The sequence below is a fragment of the Periplaneta americana genome, chromosome 8, assembly GCF_040183065.1.
Source record: "Periplaneta americana isolate PAMFEO1 chromosome 8, P.americana_PAMFEO1_priV1, whole genome shotgun sequence".
Classification (NCBI taxonomy): Eukaryota; Metazoa; Arthropoda; class Insecta; order Blattodea; family Blattidae; genus Periplaneta; species Periplaneta americana.
Genome location: NC_091124.1, coordinates 142,405,938 through 142,418,467, shown reverse-complemented (window position 1 = coordinate 142,418,467; position 12,530 = coordinate 142,405,938). Strand labels below are relative to the sequence as shown.

The 12,530-nt window shown below is 36.0% G+C and overlaps 1 protein-coding gene across 10 annotated transcripts in view; it reads left to right on the top strand.

Moving 5' to 3' along the window:
* The window catches only part of Blos3 (Biogenesis of lysosome-related organelles complex 1, subunit 3), a 70,343-nt gene that overhangs the window by 17,284 nt on the left and 40,529 nt on the right, over positions 1-12,530 (top strand). For 8 of the 10 annotated variants that reach the window (XM_069833758.1, XM_069833756.1, XM_069833764.1 and 5 more), the window contains exons 3-4: positions 852-948; positions 7,326-7,469. In XM_069833758.1, coding sequence (XP_069689859.1) covers positions 852-948; positions 7,326-7,469 — 241 coding nt within the window. Of the gene's footprint in view, positions 1-744; positions 764-851; positions 949-7,325; positions 7,470-12,530 lie in introns of those variants that run through there. The other 2 variants (XM_069833762.1, XM_069833766.1) reach the window with 2 other exon arrangements.

Genomic DNA, 12,530 nt, shown 5'->3' with positions numbered 1-12,530 from the left:
TGGATATTGGAAGTCATGCAGTGATGTACTTTTGTGTTACTTTGAGCCTTATGACATGGTTGACATCCCTCCACATTCCTTATTCATTTTGGTGACACTATCTCGGAATAATAGAAATCAGTTTTTAAAAACCACTCACATTTTGCGACCTAACACATTATAAAATAGTCATAATCAGCCCAATTTAGATAATACTATGCCCATGGCCCGGAAAAAACTTTGCTCCCTCACCAATTAACTTATACAAATCTCTGACATATGAAGATGTGGATTCCAAACTGATCTAAGTTAAGTCAAATGATAAAAATTGTTAAAACAGATTTGACGTTCCTAGTGCCTGCATGTGTTTTTTTCAAACGGATCTAAGTCAACACTTAGAAGAGTCTGTTAAACAAACTTACACAGTTATATATGGGCTTGAAAAGGATCAATTAAAACGTGAATAAACAAGTTAATATCTTAAAAAAATGACTTTGGACACTTCGGAAATCACCTTCATTTATAAATCAAACTGTAACAGATTTAAGATATGCTACAATCATCTGCATGTGCAATGTAGGCTGGAAAAATATTATTATTATTATTTTTTTTTTACTAATGGCGGTTATTTGATTGTTTGTCATTCACACATATAAAGCTAGTTGTGTAGACCAATGAATCAAGAGAGTAGTTGCTCAAGATGCACCATAGGAATCTAGTCTATGTTACACCTGCAATGAGATGACTATGGAGATTTATTGGGCTGCCACAGTAAAATGACATGGTTCGTAACAATAGATGGATCTAACAAGAAAGAAAATTTAAATATATGTATCTTATAGGCTACATGTTCCATCTTTTTGCAATTTCAGTTTAAAACAACACAAATAAAACAACCTGTCCAAAATAATCCACAAGGAATAATAGTAGCTGGTGAAGCTCCTGAATCTGATGAAGAACATGAAGACGGTAAGATAAAATGTTGATTATATAGTTCCATCTTCTACATTATATGTCACTTTGTTAGTTGGTCAGTCTTCGCCTATTGGTCTATCTGTCAACATGTGTACACCATAAGACAAAAAAAAAATTGGAAGACTCTTGAAGTCAGATTTCGTCCGGTAGGCTAAATTACAATATGAGGTATGAACTCAATGACATTGCTACATGTTGCGTTAGCTCAGTGGTAAAGTATGGATTTCTGTTCGCTAAGGAGTGAAGAGTATGCAGATTCGAATCCTTCTTGTTGTGATTTTTTTTATAACATTTCATTATTGTAAATAATGACTTTAAATCCACATTTTGTTTTAATTCCCATTACTTCATAGTATCAACATTCTTTCCTAATACAAAATATATTTATATATAATCAGTGGTAGTGCGTCCTATGTGTTCAATGGTTCAGAGAACCCCCAGAGAAAACAATTTAATTGTTTAAATAAATTTATTTATAATTTACACTATCATTCTTTGTTTCTTGCTCATCTTTAATAAATTTACTTGTGGCTCTGATGTATTTTTGTCGTATGAAAACCTATGAACCGCAGAGATTGATACCTTCATGCTTGTAAGCTTCGGAGGTTCAATTTCTCTTCTGAACCGTCCACACCTGTGGAGTAATGGTTAGCACGTGTGGCCGCGAAACCAGGTGGCCCGGGTTCGATTCCCGGTCGGGACAAGTTACCTGGTTGAGGTTTTTTCCGGGTTTTCCCTCAACCCAATATGAGCAAATGCTGGGTAACTTTCGGTGCTGGACCCCAGACTCATTTCACCGGCATTATCACCTTCATTTCATTCAGACGCTAAATAACCTAAGATGTTGATAAAGTGTCGTAAAATAACCTACTAAAATAAAATAAAAAATCCTCTGAACCTCACCGAGCCAGCTATTGGACTTGTGTGCAGGGTGAGATGCAAGGGTATTTATTGCAGGGCAAACGTGTGTATGCACGGGCCCTTGAACCATCGCAGCTGTAGAAATGTCGCCATGTAATTTGTCCCCGAGGTGCACTGATGGTGGCGTGGGACTGATGGGCAGACACAAGGGTGGAGCTTACAGCCTGATCAGTTTGCGAGAATACAGTGCCTCTCATTTATTTTCATGCACTTGCGAAGGCAAAAACGGAATCAGTATGAGGTGATACAACTCCTGCACAAGGTTGGCAAACAGCAGACTGCTCCAGTTGCATGTCAACTGAGATGCAGAGTTATGTTATCACCTCACTGACCGGCGCCAATCTCTCGTTATGAGCATAGCCAAATAAATGAATGACTGTGTTAAATATTGGATCAAAATTTTTGTTATTGGTATTGTGTCAGGATAACTGCTGACTGGGAGAATATTACTTCAGTATTATAAATCACAAATTCTGAGAAAGAAAAGCTGAAGCAAACATTATGATATTATAAAATAAACTGTCGTGCCCTCGTTGTCTACTATCCTACAAGGATGATGGATGGATTTGAGCGGAGATCACTTATGTTCATTACCTCATTATTCTATTGTGTTACACTATCAGGATCCTGACACCACTATCGTAGAACAATAGAACTACTAGGAATTTCATACAGGATTCCTACTTGGAAATAACTTGAGGTTATTCGTAATTTATTTAAAAGTTTGCACTTCTAGAAACTGAAGTCTAGTTCACAACTGTTCACAAGATTTATTAAGAATGTAAGTTTGAAATTTGAAATACATGAAAATATAATAATTTCTACTTACAATGTATTGTTGGCCTGAAGCCTCTATCCATTGTGATGGGACTTCTTCGCCTGATACCATGGTTACTGCCTTGTCTCGAAGTCCGGCCTTCTGGCTTCTGACTTCATCAAATTGAACCTTCCATCGGGAATTGAACTGACTGACCAACTGCCTGACTGACTCTCGAGATGCTACAATCCCTCATTTATTGTGGTTGTCGAATGCCACACCAAAGCATAGGCTTGGAGGAAAGGGGAAATGATGGAATAACTTATACCACTTTTACGCTGACCAATAGTCTTCCGAACTTCGTCGACAACACTATACAAATGAATGCTTACAGTCACGTTTAAGGAAATAAACGTCTTAAGGGTTACAAACAGGACTCAATTACACAGCTATAACATATGTTAATGTGTCTTTAATTTAGTCAATTAGATTCATGTTGTTGTTGTTGTTTTCTATTGCCAGGCGTTTGACAATAAAGTCATTTGACCTCTTGCACTCCAATATTTTTCAAAGATATTATCATGACTAGCCACTGAAGCACAGATTTTGAGGTGTTCCGAATCCATTTCTTGGTTTGAGTTGCACAATGGGCAGTTAGGGGACTGATATATTCCAATTCTATGCAGGTGTTTGGCCAAACAATCATGGCCTGTTGCCAATCTAAATGCAGCTACAGACGATTTTCGTGGTAAATCGGGAATTAACTGTGGATTTTGATGCAGAGAGTTCCATTTTTTCCCTTGGGATTGAGTTATCAAATTTTGTTTGTTGAAGTCTAAGTATGTAGATTTAATAAATCTCTTCACAGAGTAATACGTAGATTTAGTAACAGGTCTGTAAGTAGCAGTGCTGCCCTTCTTTGCTAAAGCATCCGCATTCTCGTTTCCCAGGATTCCACAATGGGATGGTATCCATTGGAATACAATTCTTTTATTGAGTGATAATAATTAAGAGAGCATTTTAGTTATTTCTGCTGTTTGAGATGAAGGTGTGTGTTTAGAGACGATTGATAGAATAACTGCTTTGGAGTCTGACAATATGACTGCATTCCTACATTTATTGATGTGGCATAGAAGATTCCTGAGACATTCATTTATTGCAGTGATTTCACCATCAAAACTTGTTGTTCCATATCCAAGAGATCTATAAAGTGAGAAGAGACAGCACGTAACACCTGCACCGACACCTTGTTCTCTGGAGATCAAGGATCCGTCGGTGTATAAATGAAGCCAGTTTTGTGGAGGGTACCTAATATTAATTGTCTCTAAAGACAATTGTTTCAGCATTTCAGTGTTTACTTCTGATTTCAGTATTTCTTCTGTTAAATTTAGATTATATCCTATATTTAATAGAGTTAAAGGGTTTGGTTTAATTTGTAAGTTTTCTTTTAAATTCGGGATATTGATTTTCTGTTTTAATTCTTGAACAATGGATATGAAACAGAGGACTGTATGAATGCCAATTGTTACCTGGTAAACTGATAAGTTTTTCATATTGAATCAGTGCTTTTTCTTCTATTGTCATTTTGATGCTCTTAATATTAGTGAGGAATCTCATAGAATCTATTGGCGTTGTTTTGATTCCACCAGTAATGAGTCTGAAAGCTTGGTTTTGAACATATTCTATGTCGTTTATGAAAGGTGAAAATTAGATTCATGCAGTAACGCCTTTTGGGTATTGCTTGTACGAAATGATTAGTAAGCCTCCCCACGCAGAGTTTCGAAGTCACATGCTGTTGTATATTTGCTGACACAGGTTCACGTGAAGGGACAAGTACTTTTTCACGCTGTAATGCTTACACGGGATTTCTGTTGGTGGAACAGTGGTGAAGCGCTGTGTGTGACAGATCTCTGGTTACAGTTTTCTACTGCCATCTGTGGTAACGGGCTTCGAAGCAACTCGTTTCCCTAGCTGCGAGAAACAACTGATGGCTTCAATACAATTGAATTAAATAAATGAAAATGATTCTTTTCAATCTATATTCCATAACTTATCAATAACCAAAACAGTTTACTATGTTGCCAAGAGGCAATACTAGCCTCGGGGCACAACAAAACCTACCTTTATCAGTCAGAAAACTTCTCGATCGCTGACATATCCTCACAAGATTCATTTGACTGTGAATCGGACCCAAGGTGAATATAAAAGGACGAGTGATAACACCATCTTCATAATCTTCTATTATTCCTTCACATTGTAAATAATCATGCTCTATTTTTTGCACCTTGAAGCCTGTTCTTCTTTTGTAACCTCACTAAATCTTTTCTCTACCAGTCTCCAAACATGCCAGTTTAAATGTTGCATTATGAGAAGTGGCCCAATTCTTCACTAATCCCCATATGCTTTCAATTGAATTTAATTCTGGACGATAAGATGGAAGTCTCAAAACAGAATGTCCATGTTCATTTAACAAAGCGTCAATCTGGCAAGCCACGAACTTTAGTTTGTAATTCTTAATGATGTCATATAGTTCAGGTTCGGTAAATTCGGGTGGAAAATAAATGTTTCTGTCTCTCAACCACTTTTGCATATCCCCTTTTCATATAATTGAAATAGGAGCAGAATTAATTTGAATGTTGTGATATGAGGCATTGTCAATTATGAGAACAGTTGATGGTGGTAAATTTGGGTTCAGTTTTTCCCTCAGCCATTTCGTAAAATTTTCTGCGTTCATGTCGTCATGATAATCACCTGATTTTGTCTTCGACTTGAATATAAGTAGAGCATTACGAACAAATCCAGTCTCTCCTCTCTCATGAACCATCACAAGTCGAGGTCCTTTTGAAACAGGAGCACGAAAATCCTTACCTGATATATCTGCCCAAGATAGTGGTAGTGCGTGGTCACTATTAATATATTATGTTTGATCGATGTATATTATTTGTCTGTTTTCTTGTCTGTATTGCATTATCTGTCCCAAAAACTTTGTCCTTTTAAATATAATATCTTCTCTCTCTGTAAGGTGTCTTGAGTTCTTTTCCACTTAAAGCCTAAATTTCGCAAAATCTGGCGCAAAGAGGTGTTACTCTTTGTAATCAGTGTCTTCAACTAAATCAGGGCTGGGTATCAAGAGCAGATTCTACTCTCTCACGGGGAGCCATATGACTTCTCTTCAATCCCTTTCTTCCCCACCGAACATCATGCAGCGTTGATGCCGTGACGAATGAATATTAAGCGTCCCCATTTAGAGTCTGGATTTGCTACGGGTGTCCAGCCCTGAACTAGACGAACATGGAGTTTATTAATGTAGACACTCATTTTCATGTGGAACGAAAAAAAAATCTTAGAAAGTAATAAAGTCTTAATTATAGTCACAGTCTAGTTGAAATATATACCGGTACAGAACAGCTTTACAATATAGTCTACTAGTACAACACAAAGTTTTAATATCAATACTTAATAGAACACAGAAATATTCATGAAGCGTTGTTGAATATCATGAATTCACCTACAGAATAGGAGGCGTGAGAAATTAGGTACTTCTTCAATTTGGCCCTAAATAATAAACATTTTGTAGATAATCGTTTAATATAACTGTTGAAAGTAGTCAGATAGAAATAAAATGCAATTGCTTAGTTACGCATATTCAAGTTATGAATACTGAATTCCCCCCCCCCCCCCAGGTTGTTTTTTCGACATTTCTGGTCTTCTCTCCTGGCTCCTGGAAGGCGGAGTTACATTACCCTGATGATATGGTAGGATGATTATGATTATGTGGTGCCAGGAGAGGTCTTAAATTTAAACTTAACCTAAATTCCAGACCATGGACGAACACAGGAAAAATTTACATGTTGGAAAAAATTCCTGTGCCCTAACCGGGAATCGAACCTGAGACCTCATGAACTATAGCCAGAAGCTCTGACCACTAGACCATGAGACTGATCGACTGGAATAATATTATATCACAGTTCGGTATATACAGTCACGAAACTTGAGGTGATTTTTTGCATTTCTCGCGATACAGTGCTCCAACTGAGAGTACTAGGAACAATAGACTGTGTCAGTACTATTTCGCATTGTCTGTGATGAGACGATAGTAGTGATCCTAGTGGTTAGCAACTATCTTCTTCTTCTTCTTCCCTTCAAGTATTAGGCCATATGGCCTGTTACAATCTCACAGTTGAATTAGCAACTATCTATGGATACATATTCCCAACATATTGAGCTTCGTGACTGTATATACTAGACTGTGGTTATATCTTGGAAAATAGTTATGCCTACAATTTCATGTGAGCAATTGAATATGTGCATGAATTTGATAATGCCCAATCCATTGAGCTATCGCCACACAAATTTGTAATCCATGTTGGATCTTTCGTACACTACTTTTAACACTTGAATATAAATAATTGATTAAATGGCGATCTTACTCGTAGGCTCTGAGGATGGTGTCAAGTAACACCGAAACAGCTGTACGCCTCACATGCTTACATAATTAACACGAGTAAGATCGCCATTTAATCAGTTATTTACAAATTTATATTTGAAGTAAATATAATAAAGCCAATTATTGGTATATAAAATTCTGATTCTTCTTAAACTCATTTGATTTAGAGTATTTTTTTCATTTAATAGTATTTTGATTTGTAAGTAGAAAAGAACACTGATTATGAAATCTTAAACCTGCTTCTAGATGCTAGTGTTAGCAGTATCAGCAGTGCTGCAAGTGTTTCATCATTAACGTCTTTAACATCAGGAATCAAGAGAAACAAATTAACAGGGAAAACAAAGAAACCTGATGATGCAAAGTACAATACATTATTACATAAAAGACTGCGTAAGTATTCTAATCATATGATAACACTTGAATGACAGCACAATCCCTTCTATATAGTTTATTCAACATGACAGAGAAAAATACATCAAAGGCTTTTCCTTGTACCTACTCCTTGCAATCTTAGTAACCATTATCAGTTTTAGGGTACAGCCACATGAGCTACATTTGTCGCAGGTTTTTTGCGACAAATGTAGCTGAAATTATAGACTGCGTTGAGTTAAATGCAAGTGGTCACATGGAGCAGTAAATGTAGCTTGTTAGGCGCATTCCAAGGTCGTGTCGCAGTCGAATGCGTCTGGGTCCATTTCTTCTGCGACAAATACTGCTGCTGGGTGGCCAGACATAGCGACAATTGTGGCTACATGTCACTACAAATGTAGCTGGGATGTGCATTTGGTGTGTCAGTATGTTTGTCATTTCGTTTACATATTGTAGCCAGGTCATCATTTCTTGTAAACTGGAAGGAAGTACTTGACTTCTCTGCCTTTGGTTTTCTTCACATAATTGTTGCATCCGAACACGGCACAATCTGGCATTTCGTAGTCCTTAAATCACTTTTTTTATATACATTTCTTAATTTTACAATAACGATAATAATAATAATAATAATAATAATAATAATAATAATAGCAAGCAATGTTCAGCGATAAAGCCATTAATAAAGTGATACTTGTGTGTCTCTTTATTGAACGAAAAACTTTCAAGTTATTGAAATATGCTGTAATTAAACTTATTCTACAAAACATTTCCTCTCAGCAGACTACCCGCACGTAATAATAATCCTTTATAAATGAATTTTAGAAACAACGAATAATTATAATAATAATAATAATAATAATAATAATAATAATAATAATAAAATAAAACTTAGGGGCAAGCGTCTGACATGTTAGACCTATTCATGACCATTTAATTTTCCTTCTTAAACGAATTAACATTATTGTTAGTTAGGTATTGGGAATTCCTTATTATGAAATCCATATTTTTAAACTTTAAATTTATATTAATATATTTATTTCCGCTTTAGTAGATCCCAAAGGAGACTCTGAGAGTCAGAGAATATACAAGTCAAAAGACTTTTATCCCCTAACTGACAATAAATAAAGAATAAATATCATGCAAAAAAATATTGTAATAAAAGCACAAACAACCATGTAAAATGAATGGCCATGCTTTAATTTTTTAGCAATGAGGTAGAAAGCGAAAATCAAATGTCATGTAAAGGACACACAGATCAAGACTTTAAAAACAGTGCAATAACAAATCAAAGTTATTCATTTTACAGTATAGAATTACAATAATTTAGTGTAATATCAATTTACAATACATGTGTAAGCTAATTTTAAATACTATTTTCTTAACCTTACTTCTGTTGTTTGTTACTTCATCAGAAGGAAAAGTAAATATCACCACTGAGTTCCCTTCTGGTAATTGAATTTGCAGCCAGGTATACAACATCTTGGCATTTTATTTAGGCCTAGTTGTATTAAAAAATAAAACAAGTGACAATGATGAGTGCAGTGAAATATGTCTCTCGAATTAGCTATAAGATATCACAATTTGTACCACCCCGCTTATCTTACAGTGTTAGAATATCTTTTGTTTGTCAAAAACTTTATGAGACACTGAGACTGTAACATACCCTAAGATTCACCTTTGAGTTTCCTCCTCCCTCGAAATTTAATAATCTGAGAAACATGATCTATAAAGTTTAAGAGAACGTAAACTCTGTTTTCTATTGGCAGGCGTTTGACAATAAAGTCATTTGACCTCTTGCACTCCAATATTTTTCAAAGATATTATCAAGACTAGCCACTGAAGCACAGATTTTGAGGTGTTCCGAATCCATTTCTTGGTTTGAGTTGCACAATGCGCAGTTAGGGGACTGATATATTCCAATTCTATGCAGGTGTTTGGCCAAACAATCATGGCCTGTTGCCAATATAAATGCAGCTACAGACGATTTTCGTGGTAAATCGGGTATCTGTCGGATACAGGGGGGAGAGCCATTAATTCTTCCCATTGAAGGCTTTAAGGAACCAACCTGGACAAATACCCAATGTCCCATCCCTACCTTCCCGCGGTGCAGCTGTTAGTAAGCATAATTTTTCCGAGCTGAACTAAAGTGTGGGGCTACTCATCCATTAGCACTGGTCAGCTTGATGAGTTAATGACTGAATTTGGTATAATTTTCCTCTATCCAATACCTAATTCCCTCTTTACCCTTTCCTATCCAGTCCTCTGACTGAACTCTTACTTTCTTCGACCCCGACGGCATTAGAGCATTCGAGGCCTAGGGGTTCATTTCCCTTTCCTTCCTCCCCTTTCTACTTTTCTGTTCCTAGTGCTGACCTGCTATGGCACTAAAATCGTCCTCCAGTGGCTTAAGGAGGGAAAGCTGGTGATCAACAAGATCTCCCAGCTAGGTCCAATGGACCCGTCAACCAACAGCAGGTGTGGTCCTCCAGACATTCTGGGGGTTGTGTGCGAATGAAGTAAACGTTAAACGTTAAAATATGGTGTTCACTTAAATTGGCTACAACTTGCCATTTAACTCCAATATGAAATGAGTACCATTGGATAAAATGTACAATGGAAGAAAGGCATCCTCAAATTTGAAGAAAAACCCGTTTTTCTAATAGTTGAAATTCTCAGTATGTATATGTAGGCATAACAACAGAATCAACTTGTGTTTATGAGGGAGTGAAGTAGAGAGGGAGATTGACTTTTAGATGGGAAATTATTATCATGAGAGATTTATAACAATACGGTGCCAATAAATATGACATATTTGTTACTAACAATACTGTGGCAATAAATATTGCTTAGCTTATGTATAGTCCGGGCTAAGTTGCCCCATGTTTTAATTCTCTTCAAAATATCTTTCTTTAAAAGTACATACATTTTTCTTCTTTCAATTTTGACTTAAAAAAATTTTCAATAATAAAATGTATACAAAAGTGTTCTAGCAAGCCCTTTACAGTGATTTCATTTGCTAAAAAATTTACAATTCTTTTGCAGGATAGACCTCACAAATCAGTATTGTTTATAAATATTATTGTGTTATAAATAAAATTTTCACTTCGAGTTGTATTTTGGGATATAAGGGTCAATTTTAAATTCCCGCAACGACCAATAAGCATTCTGCAAAACCAAGAAAAAGAGAACTTTTATAATAGATGCGTTTATTTGTACTCTTTTCAAAATATCGTTCTTTGAGAGTACACATTTTTCTTTCTTTCATTTTCGACCAAAAGTATCCTTCAGTAATAAAATCTATACAATAGCGTTCCAGTAAACCCTACACAGCGACTTCATTTAGTATTAAAAAAAAAAACAAAAACAAAATATGTTACAAACAAATTTACTCTTTGAGTTGTGTTTTAGGAACAAGGGTCATGTTTAAAACTCCTTTTTTTACTTAATGTTGAGATGCTTTAGAAATTCATGTATTGACAAGGGAAGAGCATGTCTAATCTGTTGTAAATCCCCAAGACCCTTCTACAGAACCATGAAAAATTAGGTCTTTATAATAGATATGGTTACAGCCTTTCAGCAAACCCTTCATCCACAGTGTACTTTCGATTGTTACTAACAAACAATATTGCCTGTTGAAAAACTGACACAGGAATAAAAGTTTTCTTTGTGGCTCTACTATAAATTTTCTTTTCATGCACATTACAATAATGTGTGTGACTGTAATAATGTACAGTCCTAAGATATGTCATAAAAATGGAAGTAGGGTTAAGGAGAGAGGGGGTGAAGAAGGAGATCTTTTAAAGAGTAATGCTGAGTGCTGCAAAACGCAAAAGAACTAGCTACAAATGTCGCTGGTGTGGCACATCTTATGGCCACACGTAGCTACATTTAACGCAGAAACTGAGCAGTATTTGTAGTGCCATCTGGCCACCCATTTTGCGACAATTACGGCAGCTACATTTGTCGCGGAAAACTTGCGACATTTACAGCTCGTCTGGCCATAGCCTTACATTGAAATGTGGCACTTCTTATCTGTTTGCATCCCTGAGCTTTGTTGAAAAGGGAATGTTAGATTGTTAGAAAGAGAGCACACAATTTCAAAGATCAGTGGTACAAAACATATATGCTTGGGTTGAAATCTGTTTAGATGGTTACTTCTCAGTTCACTTAAAGCTTCATGTCAACTGAAATGTGAAAGTGTTCTTAGAAATCAGTTCTAGTTTCATTTCTTGCTTGAAATTATTCATATGCAAATTGATACATATAGTTATAAATAGGGGGTGGATGTTGATGACCTAAAAATATACTTAAAATGATCATTAAAATGCCCTTAAACTAATGGAAAAATGACATAAAATTAAAAGAAAATGACATTTAAATATTATTCACCGTACTCACATCACGACTTCTTAAAAATTAGTCATCTGCAAATCTCGGAGAGAGGAGACAACTTCCTGGAATTTGGCTAAGATAAGGAAAAAGAACATGCAACAAAATGGAGGTTTTAAGGGAAATCTGTAGATTTTAATGAGGGTTTACAATGTGTTTCAATCAGGGGTAGTCCATGTCAGTGCCTTCATTCTCCGTCTCCTCCTCCTCCTGCGCTTCACTTTTGTTACTAGATCTTCCAAATGAGGGAGTGTGAATGACAAAACAAATTGTGGGCACAGCGTCCATTCTTGCAATCTTTGTGTTGAAAATACTGTCTATTACAGTAGGCATCCCTTCCGAACCATGTTGAGGACACAATGTCCTGTTCAGGACATGGTGAAAGTTTCCCCCCTTCCAAACATAAATTCTAAAGACATCCTCATACTGACAAGAGAACAGTAGTGGTCGAAGTCCTCACTTAAACTAAGCTGCTGTCAAGCATTTTATATTACTTCCGTTGTGTGAAGTGAAGCCTTCAGAGGAATGAAGGCTGGACTTTATAGTCTGTTCCATACTATAAAACTTAAACTTCACTGTTATTCACTTATTCAGTAGGTAATTACTACTGATCTATTTGGTTAGAAAATGATTTACCAGACCTGTCGGTAAAGAAGAAAGTAAAATGCATTCCAAATGATTAAAAAAGTTATT